This window comes from Lynx canadensis, chromosome X, assembly GCF_007474595.2.
Source record: "Lynx canadensis isolate LIC74 chromosome X, mLynCan4.pri.v2, whole genome shotgun sequence".
NCBI classification, from domain to species: domain Eukaryota; kingdom Metazoa; phylum Chordata; class Mammalia; order Carnivora; family Felidae; genus Lynx; species Lynx canadensis.
Window position 1 is genome coordinate 84,963,427 of NC_044321.2, and position 14,852 is coordinate 84,978,278.

A 14,852-nucleotide genomic window follows, 5' to 3' on the forward strand; every position below is an offset into this window, starting at 1 on the left:
AAATATACTAGAGGGGCTCAGCAAAAGATCTGGGCTGACAGAAGAATCAGCAAACTTGAAGATATGTTGACTACTCATCTAAGGAAGACTACTCAATCTAAGGAGCAAAAAGAAGGAAGAATAAAGAAAAAATAACAGACCCTCAGAGACCTGTGGGCAAACATCAAGCATACCAACATACACATAATGGAAATCTCAGAAGAAGGAGGGGCACAAAGAACATCTGAAGAATGAATGCCTAAAAACGTTTTCAAATTGATGAAGAACATTAATCTATACATTATAGAACCTTGACAGACTCCAAGCAGGACAAACTCAAAGGGGCCTACTTGGAGTCTAAGAGACATTTAGACCTGTAGCCAAATTGTCAAAAGCAAAAGATGAAGAATGAATCTTGACTGCAGCAAGAGAGAAGAGACTTACCATGGACAAGGAGTCCCAAATAACATCAACAGTTGAATTCTCAACCGAAACTACAGGGGCCAGAAGGCAGTAAGATGACGTATCTGATGTGCTAAAAGAAAAAGATCACCAACCAAAAACTTCACTGTCTGGCAAAAAACTATACATGAAAACTGAAGGAGAAATTAAGACATGCCAAGATAAACATAGACTGAAAGAATTCATCACTGCAAGACCTACCCTACAAGGAAAACTATAAAGTACTTCAGGCTGAAATAAATGGGACACTCAAAGATAACTCAAAGAAAGAACACTAGTAAAGTTGACTATATAGGTAAATATAAAAAAAGACAGTATAAATGTATTTGTAACTCTTTTTCTTGTCCTGTCTGACCTAAAAGATATCTACATAATGCAATAATTATAAAACTGTGTTAATGAGATTAAAATCTATAAAGATGTTATTTGTGTGACAATGATAGTACAAAATAGGAAGGAGAGAACAGAGATAAACAGGACAAAGTTTTTGAATATTTTTGAAATTACGCTGTATTAATACAAAATAATTTGTTTAAGCTGTTAATTATAATTCCCTGGGCAACTATTAAGAAAGCAACTAAAAAAAAAAAAAACAGTAAAAGAAGCAACAAGTTAATTAAAATTATATACTGCAAAAACCTATTTAATATGAAGGAATGGGGCATCTGGGTGGCTCAGTCAGATGAGCACCTGATTCTTGATTTATGAGCCCAGGGTTGTGGGATTGAGGTCCAGATCGGGCTCTGCACTGAGTGTGGAGCCTGCTTAAGATTCTCTCTATCTCTCTGCTGCTTTCCTTTGCTTGTACTCTCTCTCCCTCTAAAATAAAAAAAAAAAGTAAAGGAATAAATGGAATAACAGAGGAACAAAAAAGATATGACATTCAGAAAACAAATAGCAAAATGGAAAATGCAAATCTTATCACAGGACTCCAATTAAATATATCAAATATAAATGAACTAAATACTCAATTGGAAGAAGGAATTAAAAAAGGAACATGACCTAACTATTTGCTGTCTACAAGAGATACACTTTAGGTTTAAAAAAAATAATTGAAAGTGAAAGGATGGAAAAGATATTTTTTTGCATGACAAAAAAGAATAAAAGTAGAGCAGGGTATAAGAAGTTTTTCTTTCTTCTTTTTTCCTTAGTAAGTCTAGCTACAGGATTATGAATTTTGTTGATCTTTCCAAAGGACCAACTTTTGGTTTTGTCGATTTTCTCTATTTTTTTGCTCTAGCCTTTATTGTTTTACTCCTTCAGCTTGATGCGAGTTTAGTTCACTCTTTTTGTAGGTTCTTTTTTTTTAAAAGACTTGTTTAAAATTGTTTTTGGAGCAATTATAGGTTCACAGTAGAATTAACTGAGGGGAAGGTACACAGATTTCCCACATACCTCCCATCCCCACACATGCACAACCTATCCCATTATCAATATCCCCCATCAGAGTGATACATATGTTACAACTAATGAATCTACATTGACCCACCATGATTACCCAAAGTCTATAGTTTACATTACAGTTCACTCTTGGTATTACACATTCTAAGGATTTGAACAAATTTTTGTAGTTCTTTTTTTTAATTTTTGTAGTTTTCAAGGTGAAAGTTTTTGGTTATTAATTTAAGACCTTTCCTCTTTATTAATATGGGCATTTATAACTATAAATATGCTCCCAAACACTGCTTTTACTGTATTATATAAGTTTTGGTATGTTAAGTTTTATTTTCATTTGTCTCAAAGTATTTTCTAATGTCCCCTGTGACTTCTTTTTGACCCATTTGTTATTTAGTAAAGTGTTGCTTAATTTCTGCATATTTGTACATTTTCTAAATGTCCTTGTATTATTGATTTCTAATTTCATTTAACTGTGAATAGAAGTGGCAAGAGTGCACATCTTTGCCTTCTTCCTGATACTTTGGGAAAGATTTCAATCTTTTACCATTTGTCATGAAGTTAATTATTAACACAAACATATGGCCAATTTATTTCTGACAAAAATGCAAAATAAAGTAAATGGAGAAAGAATACTCTCTTCAAAGTATGGTGCTGAAACAACTGGAAATTCATAAGTAAAAAGTGAACCTTAACCTAAACCCCACACTTATAATATAAGCATCAAGTCAAAAAGATCATAGATCTAAATGTAAAATATACAACTCTAAAACTCTTTAAGGAAAACAAAGAAGAAATCTTACTCATAATCTGTTGTTAGACAAAGAGTTCTTTGACATGTAAAAAAAAAATGATCCATGAAAGAAAAACCAGATAATTGGATTTTATCAAAATTTAAAACATTTGTTCTCAGGCAAAAAAATTGTGTACTAAAAACTACAAAATGCTGCTGAAAGAATTAAAGATACAAATAATGCAAAGATACCCCATGTTCATGGACTGAAGACTTAATATACCATTAAGCTGTCAATACTACTCAAAGTGATCTATAGATTCAGTGTAATCTCTATCAAAATCCCAATGACATTTTTTCTAGAAATAGAAATATCCATCCTAATAGTCATATGATATCTCAAGGGTTCCTAAGCGGTGAAAATCTTGGAAAAGAAGAACAAAGTTGGAGGTCTCACTTCCTGACTTCAAAGCTTACTACAAATCTACAATAATTAAAACAGTGTAACACTGGCATAAAGACAGACATGTATACTAATGGAATAGAATGGACAGCCTAGGAACAGACTTTTGTATTTATGGTCAAATGAATTCTGGAGAGGGAGCTAAGAACATTCAATGGGTAAAGGACGATCTTTTCAACAAGTAGTATTGGGAAAACTGGATATCAACATGCAAAAAATAAAGTTGGATCCTTACCTTATAACTCATACAAAAAAATTAACTCAAAATAGACCAAAGACTCAAATGTAAGAGCTAAAACTATAAAACGCTCAGAAGATAACATAGGAAAAAACCTTTATGACATTATATTTGGCAATGATTTATTGGCTTTGACACCAAAAAGCATAGGTAACAAAAGAAAAAACTGACAAATAAGACTATCAAAAATATAAACTTTTGCACATCAAAGGACACAATCAATAGAGTAAGAAGGCAACCCATGAAGGGAAATACTTGCCAATTATTTATCTGATAAGAGAATCAATATATAGGATATACAAAAAAATCCCACAACTCAACAATAAATAAATAAACAACCAGTTTAGATAATGGGCAAAGGACTTAAATAAACATTTCTCTAAAAAAGATACATAAATAGCCAAAAAGCACATGAAAAGATGCACATCACCAGTCTTTAGGGAAATGCAAATCAAAACCACAGTGAAATACCACTTCACACCCATTAGGATAGCTCTTACAAAAAAGAAAAAAAGAAATGAAGTGTTGGCAAGGGTGTGGGAAAATTGGAATCTTTGTTTACTGCTGGTGGGAATGTCAAATGATACAGCCTCTATGGAAAACAGTATGGTGGTTCCTCAAAAGATGAAATACAGAATTACTATATGATCCAGCAATTCCACTTCTGGGTATATGCTCAAAACATCTGAAAGCAGGGACTTGAACAGACACTTGTACATCCAGTTTCATAGCAGCATTATTCACAACAGCCAAACGGTAGAAGCAACACAAGTTACTACCGACAGATGAAGGGATAAACAAACTGTGGTAGATACATACAATGGAATACTATTCAGCCTTAAGAAGGGAGGAAATTCTGGCACACAGATGACCTAGAAGACATTATACTAAGTGAAATAAGCCAGACACAGGACAAATATTGTAGGATTCCACATATCTGAGGTACCTAAAGTAGTCGAATTCACAGAGACAGAAGGAATGGTGTTTGCCAGGGGCAAAAAGGGGGAGTATAAAAGGGAATGGTGTTTAATGGGTACGGAATTTCAGTTTGGGAAGATGAAAAAGTCAGGGAGATGGATAGTGATGATGGTTTCAGAGCAGTGTGAATATACTTAATGCCACAGAATTGTACACTGAAAAAATGGTTGAAACAGTCAATTTTATGTTAGGTGTATTTTACCATGATGAAAAAAAAAGTCTGTTCTGCGAAAGACACTGTCGAGAGAATGAAAAGATAAGCTACAGACTGGGATAAAATTTTTGTAAATCATATATGCAACGGAGAATTGCATTTGGAATACATAAAGAGCTCTCAAAAGCCAGAAAGAAAAGAAACAACCCAATTAAAAAACAGCAAAAGATTTGAACAGACACTTCAGCAAACAGGATATAACGGTAGCAAATAAGCATATGAAAAGATGTTCAACATCATTAGCCATTAAGGAAATGCAAATTAAAACTACAATGAGATACCACTTCATAGCTATCGGAAGAACTAAAATAAATACCGATGATACCAAAGGTTGACAAAGATGCGGAGCAACTGGAACTCTCATACATTGCTGGTAGGAATGCAAAATGGTTCAGCCACTCTGGAAAATGGTTTGGCAGTTTCTTATAAAGTTAAACAGACACTTACCATAGGACCCAGTAATCCCACTCCTAGATATTTACCTTAGAGAAATAAAAATTTATGTTCACACAAAAACCTGTACAAAAATGTTCATATCAGTATTATTCATCATCACCATAAACTGGAAACAGCCCAAACGTACTTCAATGGGTGGATGAATAAACAAACTTTGGAATACCCATAGAATGGAATGCTATCCGGCAACATGAATGAGCTATCAATACACACGACTTGGATGACTCTCAGAGGCATTACACTAAATGAAAGAAGCCACTCTCAAAAGATGACATATTGTACGATTCTGTTTATGTGACATTCTTTAAAAGACAAAACTACAGTAATGGAGAACAGATCTGGGATTGCCAGAGATTATGGGTGGAGTTGGGGGTGACTATCAATGGATGGTATGAGGGATTTTTAGGGTGATGGAGCTGTTTTCTGTCCTGATTGTGGTGGTGGTGACATGAATCTACATGATTTACATGATTTACAATTCATAGAATTGTACACCAAGAAAAAAAAGAAAAAACCAGGCAATTTTATTGTAAGTTCATTTTAAAAAGAAAATATCACTATCATATCATTATCAATAGTTATACTTTAGTGATTAATAAAAATATTCAGAATTAGTTGTGAAACAGGATCTAAAAATCATTAAGTTCACTTTACGTCTGATACAATAACTTACAGGTATAGAGAAAAAAATCAACAGCACTAAATGTAAAATTTTACAACTTCTACTAACTCCTCACTTTAATATTCTACATCAGGATAATATGCTCCCTCTGGATCATTTCCTATAAACATTGTCATATACTGAATATGGAATTAAATAAGCACTCAACTTAGAAGTCTGGGACCCTATGTTACATTCCTAAAGCTAACACTGTAAGAAAACTCTCGACTTGCCTTTTGTGCCTAATTTTATCTTCCTCTTCATTGAGGTCATGTACTTGTCTGCACTTGTCTTTTTGTGGTATGCTGTGAAGGTTTAAAGCAAGGAGTTTCAAAGATAAGAAAAAGAACAGATTCATACACCACCCACCCACCCCAAATACCAGGTACTACTCTAAGTGATTTACATGTTATTACCTCACTTAAGCCTCCTAACAACCCTATAATATAGACACTACTTCTATTCTCATTTGACAAGATGAAGAAACTGAAGCATAGAGCGGTAACTTGCCCAACATCTTATAACAAGCTAGTAAGTGGGGGAGCCAGGATTGTTCCAGCAGTCTGCCACCAGAGCCCATGTTCTTAATCAGTAGGCTAGGTCTCTCCACAAAAGCCTGTTCACGTGTTCTTTCATTCCTTCCTTCACCGCTGCTCTTCCATGTCTATGTTCTCTCTGCCTGTAACAACGCATTCATTTGTTCTCAGGGCTTTACGTACCACCTAAGCGTACATGATTCCCAATTCTGTGTATCCAGCTCTGACCTCTCCCCTGAGCTTTACTCCTGCTTTTCCAACGGCTTCCTCAGTATGGGTATTTCATGATGCTGCCATTCTTACCAATTCAACATGTTTAAAATCAAACTCCTAGCCTTCCGTCAGAATTTCCTCATAAAGACTTTCTTAATTTTGCCAGCTGTTAATGGCACACAGACTAAAACAGCTGGGTTACCTTTGACCTCTCTTTTGACCCTCTTCCTTCACTCTCAGGCAATAAGTTTAACCAGTTCTTCCTTGGTGATGTCTCTTATAACCATACCTGCCTCTCTTTCCAGTACCACTGCAATCATTCTAGTCTAGATCTTCATGCCTACATGACTATAAGACCTCCTAAATCATTCTCCCTGCTCCCAGTTCTTTCTCTCTTTCATCCTGTTTATGGGCAACCAGATTAATCATTTTCAAATACTGCTTTTATCACATTACTCCTGGCTCAAAATCCTGGAACCATATCCAAACTAAGTAACTGAATAACTAACTAACCAAATAAAGTTCAAAACATTTAGCTACCTTTCTAACCTTGTCTCTCACAACAGCCTTAGACACGCTGGTGTGCCCACACCACCATCTGCAAATAAAATGCCTTTCCTTCTCCTACTAAGGAATAGGTAGTACTAAAGGAATGTTTAAATCTTACCTCCTCTAAGAGGCCTTCTTCAGTCATGCCAATGCACAGAGGCCTTTCTCTCCAATGAACTCCAACTGCACTTAACAACTGCATCTAGCATTGTTACTAAACGTTACATGGTTCTCGCTCCAACCAGAACTTTACTCACTAGAAGTCAGGAATGATTTCTTAAGCTTCCGTGCACCTGCCACAGTACCTAGCAAAACTTATCTGTTAAACTAATACTCTCTGGTTAAGACACACACCATTTATCTATAGACTTTGTGTTAATTTATAGTTCAGACCAAAGACCCTTCACAATCTAGCCTCACCTACCTTTCCAGTATCTCTCTCATCCCCTGCTGTGCCCTATGCCTCCTGCCACAATGAACTTTTCACTGTTCCCTAGATGCACCAGGCCCTTCCACAAACCTGCTCCTATTCACCTACTGTCTGTTATGCCTCCTGCCCCTTATTTACCTGACAGTTGACTGTTGAGCTGTCAAGACTTAGTACAAATGTCAACTCCTGACTCCCCCCTCAACTAGACTGAGATGTTCTGTGTCTGCACTCCCGTAGCATTTTATTCACATCTCTGTAACAGTAATTTCCATGATGTATCACAACTGACTGTGTACATATTTGTCTCTGTCATGGGGCTTTCTGCATTCCTCAAGGACAGTGATAGTTTCTCTCCCCTACTCCTTTCACTAACTTTTCACATTTAATGCCCTGCTGTTAAATCTTCCTTTCAGCGAAACAGCATGTCAAAGTCAGTGGTGATCACATACCTTGGTAATAAAGAGCCTTGAGGAAGGAGTGCCGATCAGCTCCCTGGAATAAAGAGTTTTCTATTTCCATTTCACGCCGGGTCAGTTGTTTGCTCTTGGCAAATCTCTGTGGCAGGCAAAGGATGCGCTGACGCTCTGAGATCCTTTCTTCAATATCTTGAAGACGGTTCTGTATTGCTTCAGGTGTTGCCCTCAGTCTTGTCTTCTGGAACCAGAGAAATGCGATGACATATATCATAGAGGATACACCCTAAAAGTGATGGTCTAATGTCTGAGATAAGAAAGAAGACAATGTAGGACACGGAATGATCATTCACAGACGTGTGAGCTAAAAAGTCAAGGAAGGGCTGCCCTTTAGCAAGGTTCCTCGCACAGAAACCAAAGAAGAATCCAACAGAAAGCTCAGTTTTGTAAGAACTAAACATGAAAAGGTTTTCAGGGCCAAAGGAAGAGATCTTGCTCTTTATTCTCCAGGAAAAAAAAAAGGTCCCACTCACCTTTTCACCTGAAACGTGGCTCTTCCAGATCAAGATTTCTGTTTCATTGAGCCCTAGCTCCCGAAGAGAAGCAGTTTCCTGGTCCTTCTCATGCAGTGTCTGGAACTGGGACAAAGTCATGGTCCCAGCTGCTTCCTTCCCAAAGGGCTTGTACATAGTACCGGGAGCAAAGCTCTCTTTCTTAGACACACATCTGCAGAACAAGCAGGACGAAAGTAAGAATATCTTCAAGTTACCACAGTTTTCAGAAATGGGGCTCACCATTAGAAGAGGCCCAATGAAACTCATCAGCAATGTCTCTCTCATGTCCTATTTCTAGGTTGAAGCAACCATGCAATGATATAGAAGTCCATCAATATTCCCCCACACCCAGGACCAATAAATGACTGGATCAAATCTTTATTTATTGAGTACCTACTATACATCGCTGGGCTAGGTACTGAGGATTTAACAGTAAAAAAACCACAAGTGGTTTCTGCCTTTGTAGAAGAAAAGTGGAAGAGAAGCAAGTAAACAGGCAATGATCATATTGGGTTATAAGTGCTAGGTATGTTAAGGGAAGACAGAGGAAAGGTACTTAACCCAGACTTAGTGGGATATGGGAGGCCTCCCAGAGGAAGAGACACAGAAGAAAATGTTGCCTAATAAGTAGAAGTTGGCCAAGGAAAGTGGGGAGGGAGAGGAGTGTTCCATCCAGGCTTTAAGAGGGATCTGCTTCCTGGAGGTAAGGGTCTATGATACTCTACCTGTTTGCAAAATCAATACCTACTCCTCAATGGAGACAGAGGTATCAAGTTGATGCTGAAGGAGGCTTTTCAGCTGCCTCTCGCCTTCTGTTTCCAACTCCTCCAGGACATGCTCACCACTCTTCACACAGCTATTTATCCTGGAGTAGATATAAGAATATATGTAGAAAGTAGAAACAACAGTGAGTCTCAAAGTATATTCTTTATATTATCTACTGGTAGTGAACCCATTTGTTTGAAGACACTTTTCTAACTATTTGATGCCCTTTATCATTCATCCCACAAACATTGACTAAATATCCACTTACACGCAATGCACTGTGTTAGGTACTGATGGAGTCGACGATATTCAAGACATAGTCCCCATCCTCAAGAAGCTTGCAATTTATTTAGGGAGAAACATCATGTGTGTACATGTTACGTGCATGTGCCTGTTGTGGGGTGGGGAGGAGGGAGGAAGGGAGGTAGAGAGAGAAGAGAAGAGCAATACAAAGAAGGATATGCCAAATTAGTAGGAGTTCATATAGAAGGAGATACTTGGGAGCTAGGGTGATAAAATGAAGACTCTGGAAAGGTAATTCTTAAATTGGCATTTGAAGGAATGGGTATGATGAAGGAAAGATCAGGGAGAATGAGTAAGAAGAGACAGAAATATGTTCTGGGGGAATAATACGAAGTTCAATTTAGCTGGCATTCACACATATGAGCACTGGGAGATGATCTTTGAGGGGGTAATTAGACTCAGATTGTAACTGGCCTTACATACACCAACTAAGCAGCCTGGACCTTCCTATATAGGTATTAGAAAGCAATTAGGCAGTTAAGTAACATGATACAAATGATGGTTTAGGAAAATGAATGTGGTTACAATATGCCTTGTGGATTCACAGGAAAGAAACCAGAAGGACTAGTTAGGAAACTCTTTAAATTTATCAAGCATAAGGTGATGAAAGTATACACTGGAGTGGTAATAGTGGAACAGAAAAGTGGGGAGTTAGAGGAGTGAAGCCTTTTGAAGGTAGGGGTAAGGGAGAAGTCAAAGATAACCCTGAAATTTCAAGCTGTATAACTTAAGAGAACATGGTACCAATAAAGGAAAGAGGAAGATCCAAGAAGCAATAAGTAGTTTGGAAATGAGAAAGTCCATGTTGCCTTAGCCATGTGGAGTCAAACTACCCATTACAACTGAAACACCAGCATGAAGTATCAGGAATACTTCAAAGACATTGACTCAGAGGTGCCAGTATAAGTGAGGTTGGCTAACAGGAAAGTGAGAGCTGGAAAAATTATATAGATGAGAGTCTGAGGCTGAAGATGGAAATCTCAAGTCATCTGTGTGGGCAGGATCTGGAGCTGTGAAAGAGGAGGCACTCTCCAAAGAAGAGAGTATAGAAACAAATGCAAAGAGGGTCATAACATTTTATAGCTTACGCACTACTGTGTAGAAATCTAGGCAATGCTAATATAAGCTAGTCAACCCTAAATAGCTGAAAACTCTTATTATAAAAGTAAAATGGGCGTCTTGGTGGCTCAGTCGGTAAGGTGTCTGACTTCGGCTCAGGTCATGATCTCGCGGTTTGTGAGTTCGAGCCCCATGTAGGGCTCTGTGCTGACAGCTTGGAGCCTGGAGCCTGCTTTGGAGTCTGTGTCTCTCTCTTTCTCTCTCTGCCCCTCCCCCACTTGCACTCTGTCTCTCTCTCTCAAAAATAAATAAATGTTAAAAAAAAATTAAAAAAAGAGTGTGAAGAAATAGCTGGACCAGTGGAGTATACAACAACAGGTGACAAAAAACAAAAATGAGTTAATTCCAGGAGAAAAGCAAACATTAAATACCTTCTTTATGTAATAATCCTTTACTATTCGGGTTATGATGCAGCTCTCCTAATTATAAGCAAGATTCCCATGCTCTAGAAAGACTGAGACCTATTTTAGAAAATTTTAGAATATCCTCAGGCCTAGGTTTTTTAAAAACTTCCTTTTAAGTATCTAAATTTGTATTTGTTATTTAAAATTCTGAAAGTTCTTGCTAAGTTTAAAGTGGCTTTGAAAGGAATAAACCATAGCTAACTACATCAGTGCCCATGAATCACGCGGAGTGAAAAAAAAAAAAAAGCAAGTCACAGAAATATTCACACAATATGTGCCCATTCACATACAGTTGAAAAATGGATGAAAGTAGCACATAAATTCATATGTGGCAAACCTAGTTTTTTAAAAAAGCAAGGGAAGGATTAACGCCGAATTCGGGATAGTGGTCCCCTCAGGGAGAGGAGAGGGAGGAGAAGCAATCAGGGAAGGGACTTCTAAGATACTGCTAATTAATGCTCTATTTCTAAAGCCTGTGGTGGGTGCCAGTCTATTACTATTCTTTAAACTGAATATATATATATATATATATACATATATATATGTATATATATATAATTTTTCATATACGAAATATATCATAATGAGCATTTTTTAAAAATTATTTTGAGGCAGGGAAAATCAGAAACGGTTTTTTAAAAGATGCAGAAACTGACAGTACAGGAGAGCATAATATCAGAAGAACTTTAAATGAACCGTCCTATTCCCGAGTGATCTTTCTACTTTGCAGTGAATCCAAAACCAATTTAAGGAGGATCTTTTTCAAAAAGCATTGTGTGCTGTTCAAACAATTGTGAAGCTCAGGCTTTCAACAATGACGAGCCAAGTTAAAGGTGCCATTCCCTACAGAACCAGTAGGGGGAGCTGCTTACAGCGGTGCTTTTCCTATGATTCGTGGAGCCGGTTTTGTACTTTCCGTCTAAATTTTTAGACACAAAGTGTATTAGTAGCTTACGTTAAGATCTGAAAGCGCTATATGCCCTTCGAGGCCCAAAGAAGTCTTCTTTAGTACACAAACACTGAAAAAAAAAAAAAAAAAGAAAGAAAGAAAGAAAGAAAGAAAAGAAAAAAGGCGCCCACCCCGAGCCCCTTTCGGAGGATAAGGTGGAGGTAGGGCGGGACAGGGAGGAGCTGGCCTGGGTTTCTCCGGCGCTGGGCATCAGTCGGCCAACACTCTTTTTTTATTTTTATTTTTTACCTGGGTGGGTCCGTCTGAAGCTGTAAGAAGCCACGGCATCCGTGCAGCTCCTGGGGCCGGCGCCGTGGCCTAGATGCCCGTGCGGGCAAGGCATTCCTACGGGAAGCGGCGGCGGCGGCGGCCCTTCCTGAACTTCTCCCTGCAGGCCTATCTAGCCCGTTTCCCCTCCTCCCTCCTCCTTTGTCTTCCAGCTCACACGTAACCGCATCCCGAGAACGTGACATACCCCAAACACAAAGTCATAAAATCTATTTTCAATGTTAAAAGGTAGAAGAGAGCTCCCTTTGCCGCCTGCTCTCAGACAAGCCCTTACCTCTTCATGTTTCCACAGGCCCCTATCTCTAACTTGGCTGAACAGGCCGCGGACTTCAAGTCCCAGAACTCCGTGCGGCCGACTCTAAGGGGATTGTGGTGGAGTGCGGGGCTCTGGGAATTGTAGTCACGCAGAGCTAAAGAAACCGAAACACAAGAGTACCTACTGAATAACCGGTGTATTTTAAGTTCAAATATTTCTCCTACGGATTAAGGACAACACCCAAAATATCCAGCTCATAAAGCTTTGACTTCTTGACTGACTCAATCAATATCACCAAATCCTGGCTCCTCTACTTTTCCTTCAATGTGTCCCTATCAACCCTGCTTCTGCTTTCAAGGACTTGTTATCTGGCCTACCTTCTGTGTCCAGTGGGGCCCTTAGTCCATCCTCTGCAGGGTAGCCAGTTATCAGACACAAGTTTGACACATAATTTGCACTAACGGTACTCCTCTATCTGTTACAGAGGCTTATGAGACATTGTACTGCCTATCTTGAGAATTTGAAGTCTATGTGAATTCAGGCCTGTGAATGTTTTATTGGTAATTGTGTTGAACCAAGAGAGAGGTATAACATAGTGGTCAAGAACATGCGCTCTGAGTTCCCAGAAATGGAAATACAAATGTCCCTAAGTATTGGAAAATAAAGATGTCTAATCTCACTTATAAGTGAGATGTAAATTTCAAAGTACACTGACTATAAAATACATGATCTGGACTCTTTGAAACTGACAAGGTCATCAAAAACATGGTTAAGTCTGAGAATCTGCCAACCAAAGAAACCAAAGGAAACATGAAGACTAAATGTAATGTGGTATCCTGGATGGGGCTCTGGAACAGAAAAAGGGCTCTAGGTAAAAACTAAAAAAATATGAATAAACTATGCACTTTAGTTAATAAGATTTGTTACATGTGACAAATATGCCAGTTATATAAGGTGTTAACAGCAAGGGTTAACTAAGTGGCGGTATACAGAACTCTGTACTATGCAACTTTTCTGTAAATCTAAAACTGTTCTAAAAAAGTTTCTTTTTTTAAAGTTTCAGAACACATTACTTTTGTTGAGATCATGGGAAAATAATCACTCTCATTACACTGCTGGTAAGAACATAAATTGGTACATGTATGGAAGGCAGCATGAGGATACAATTGAAACCATAAATGCCCACTCCCTTTAGAGCAGAAATTCAACCTCTATGAATAGTATTCTCAATACTATGCATCCTCAAGTATGTGTGTTATATGTTTATATATGTATAAATATATATGTATGTGTATAAATTTCATACATGTATATATAAAATACATATGTATATATATAATTATTTGCTGCAACATCATATCTAATAACAAAATGTTGCAAACAACTTAATTACCCACAAATGTAATAAATCCATTTAATGGAAAACTATGCAGCAGTCCCAAGCATGACAGCATTCTCTAAGGACTGCTAGTGAGCAATCTAAAATATATCTAGTGCAATAGCAAGGTGCAGAACAATATCTATAGTATGCTTCCATTTGAGTAAAAAAAAAAAAAAAGAGGGGATTATAGGTATGCATTTGCTTGTGAATAATCAAATACCTCTGGGAAAACATATATACAAGTGATAAGTGAATGTTTCCAGGTAGGGGAGCTGGATGGTTAGGGACAAGAGTGGGGGGAAAAACCCTTCACTTTTTGTACCCTTTGAATTTTGAACCACATGATTACATTGCCTAGTCAGTAATATTTTTATTATTAAAGGGAACCCTTCTTATACCACAGAACCAAAAAAGAAAAAGATCATGGATTTGGGGGTCATACTGTTTGGATTTCTCAGTTCCCACAGTTATCAACAATATAACATAGTAGGCAGTCTGAACTTGAATTTTTGCTTTGGCAAGTTACAAGACTATGTGAGTTTCAGTAAGTTTCTTTAACTGGTCTAGGCCAGTTTTCTCATCTGTAAAATTGGGATATTACCTCTGAACAGGGTGATGTAAAGTGCTATATAAAAGTATGGTTTTAAAGTCACTTGATAGGTGGTCATCTATGAGCAAATATTCTGTTATCCAGCAGGACTTATTCAAACTGTCTATACTGCCATGCTCAAGGCTCAAGTTAGAGGATAAGACCAAAGAGCAGCTACTGGAAGACATTGTACTTCCTATCCTAAGAACTTCTTACAGATTGAAAATGTCATGGCAAGTATTTGAGCTATCCAAAACCTGTTATGTGGAAATGACTGTGCCCTTGAAGTACACAGGTGAATGAATGCAGATATAACATGCACTACTTTGTGGCTTTGGCACAGAGCATAGACACAATGTAAGCATGGGGAAAGTGTGGGTCACACCACACATAGCCTGTGCTAGGTAAATCCTATATATGACAGTAGGGCCGAATTCTGCTGCTTAACCAAACTGTCCAATGGACACATTGATCAATAAGTTGATGGAAAAATTCACCAGAGTTGCTGGTGTGTTTGTCCCCTT

General features: G+C 37.8%; 1 protein-coding gene across 5 annotated transcripts in view; it reads right to left on the reverse strand.

Moving 5' to 3' along the window:
* RBM41 (RNA binding motif protein 41) overlaps nt 1–12,427 on the reverse strand; it is a 60,755-nt gene extending 48,328 nt beyond the window's left edge. The window contains exons 1-5 of one of the 5 annotated variants that reach the window (XM_032592101.1): nt 12,064–12,367; nt 9,023–9,139; nt 8,254–8,446; nt 7,757–7,961; nt 5,813–5,884 (exon numbers count right to left, since the gene is read on the reverse strand). In XM_032592101.1, coding sequence (XP_032447992.1) covers nt 5,813–5,884; nt 7,757–7,961; nt 8,254–8,446; nt 9,023–9,139; nt 12,064–12,287 — 811 coding nt within the window. In that variant the 5' untranslated portion in view covers nt 12,288–12,367. Of the gene's footprint in view, nt 1–5,812; nt 5,885–7,756; nt 7,962–8,253; nt 8,447–9,022; nt 9,140–12,063 lie in introns of all 5 variants that reach the window. The other 4 variants (XM_032592100.1, XM_030305295.2, XM_032592098.1 and 1 more) reach the window with 4 other exon arrangements.
* Between the last annotated feature and the right edge of the window lie 2,425 nt (nt 12,428–14,852).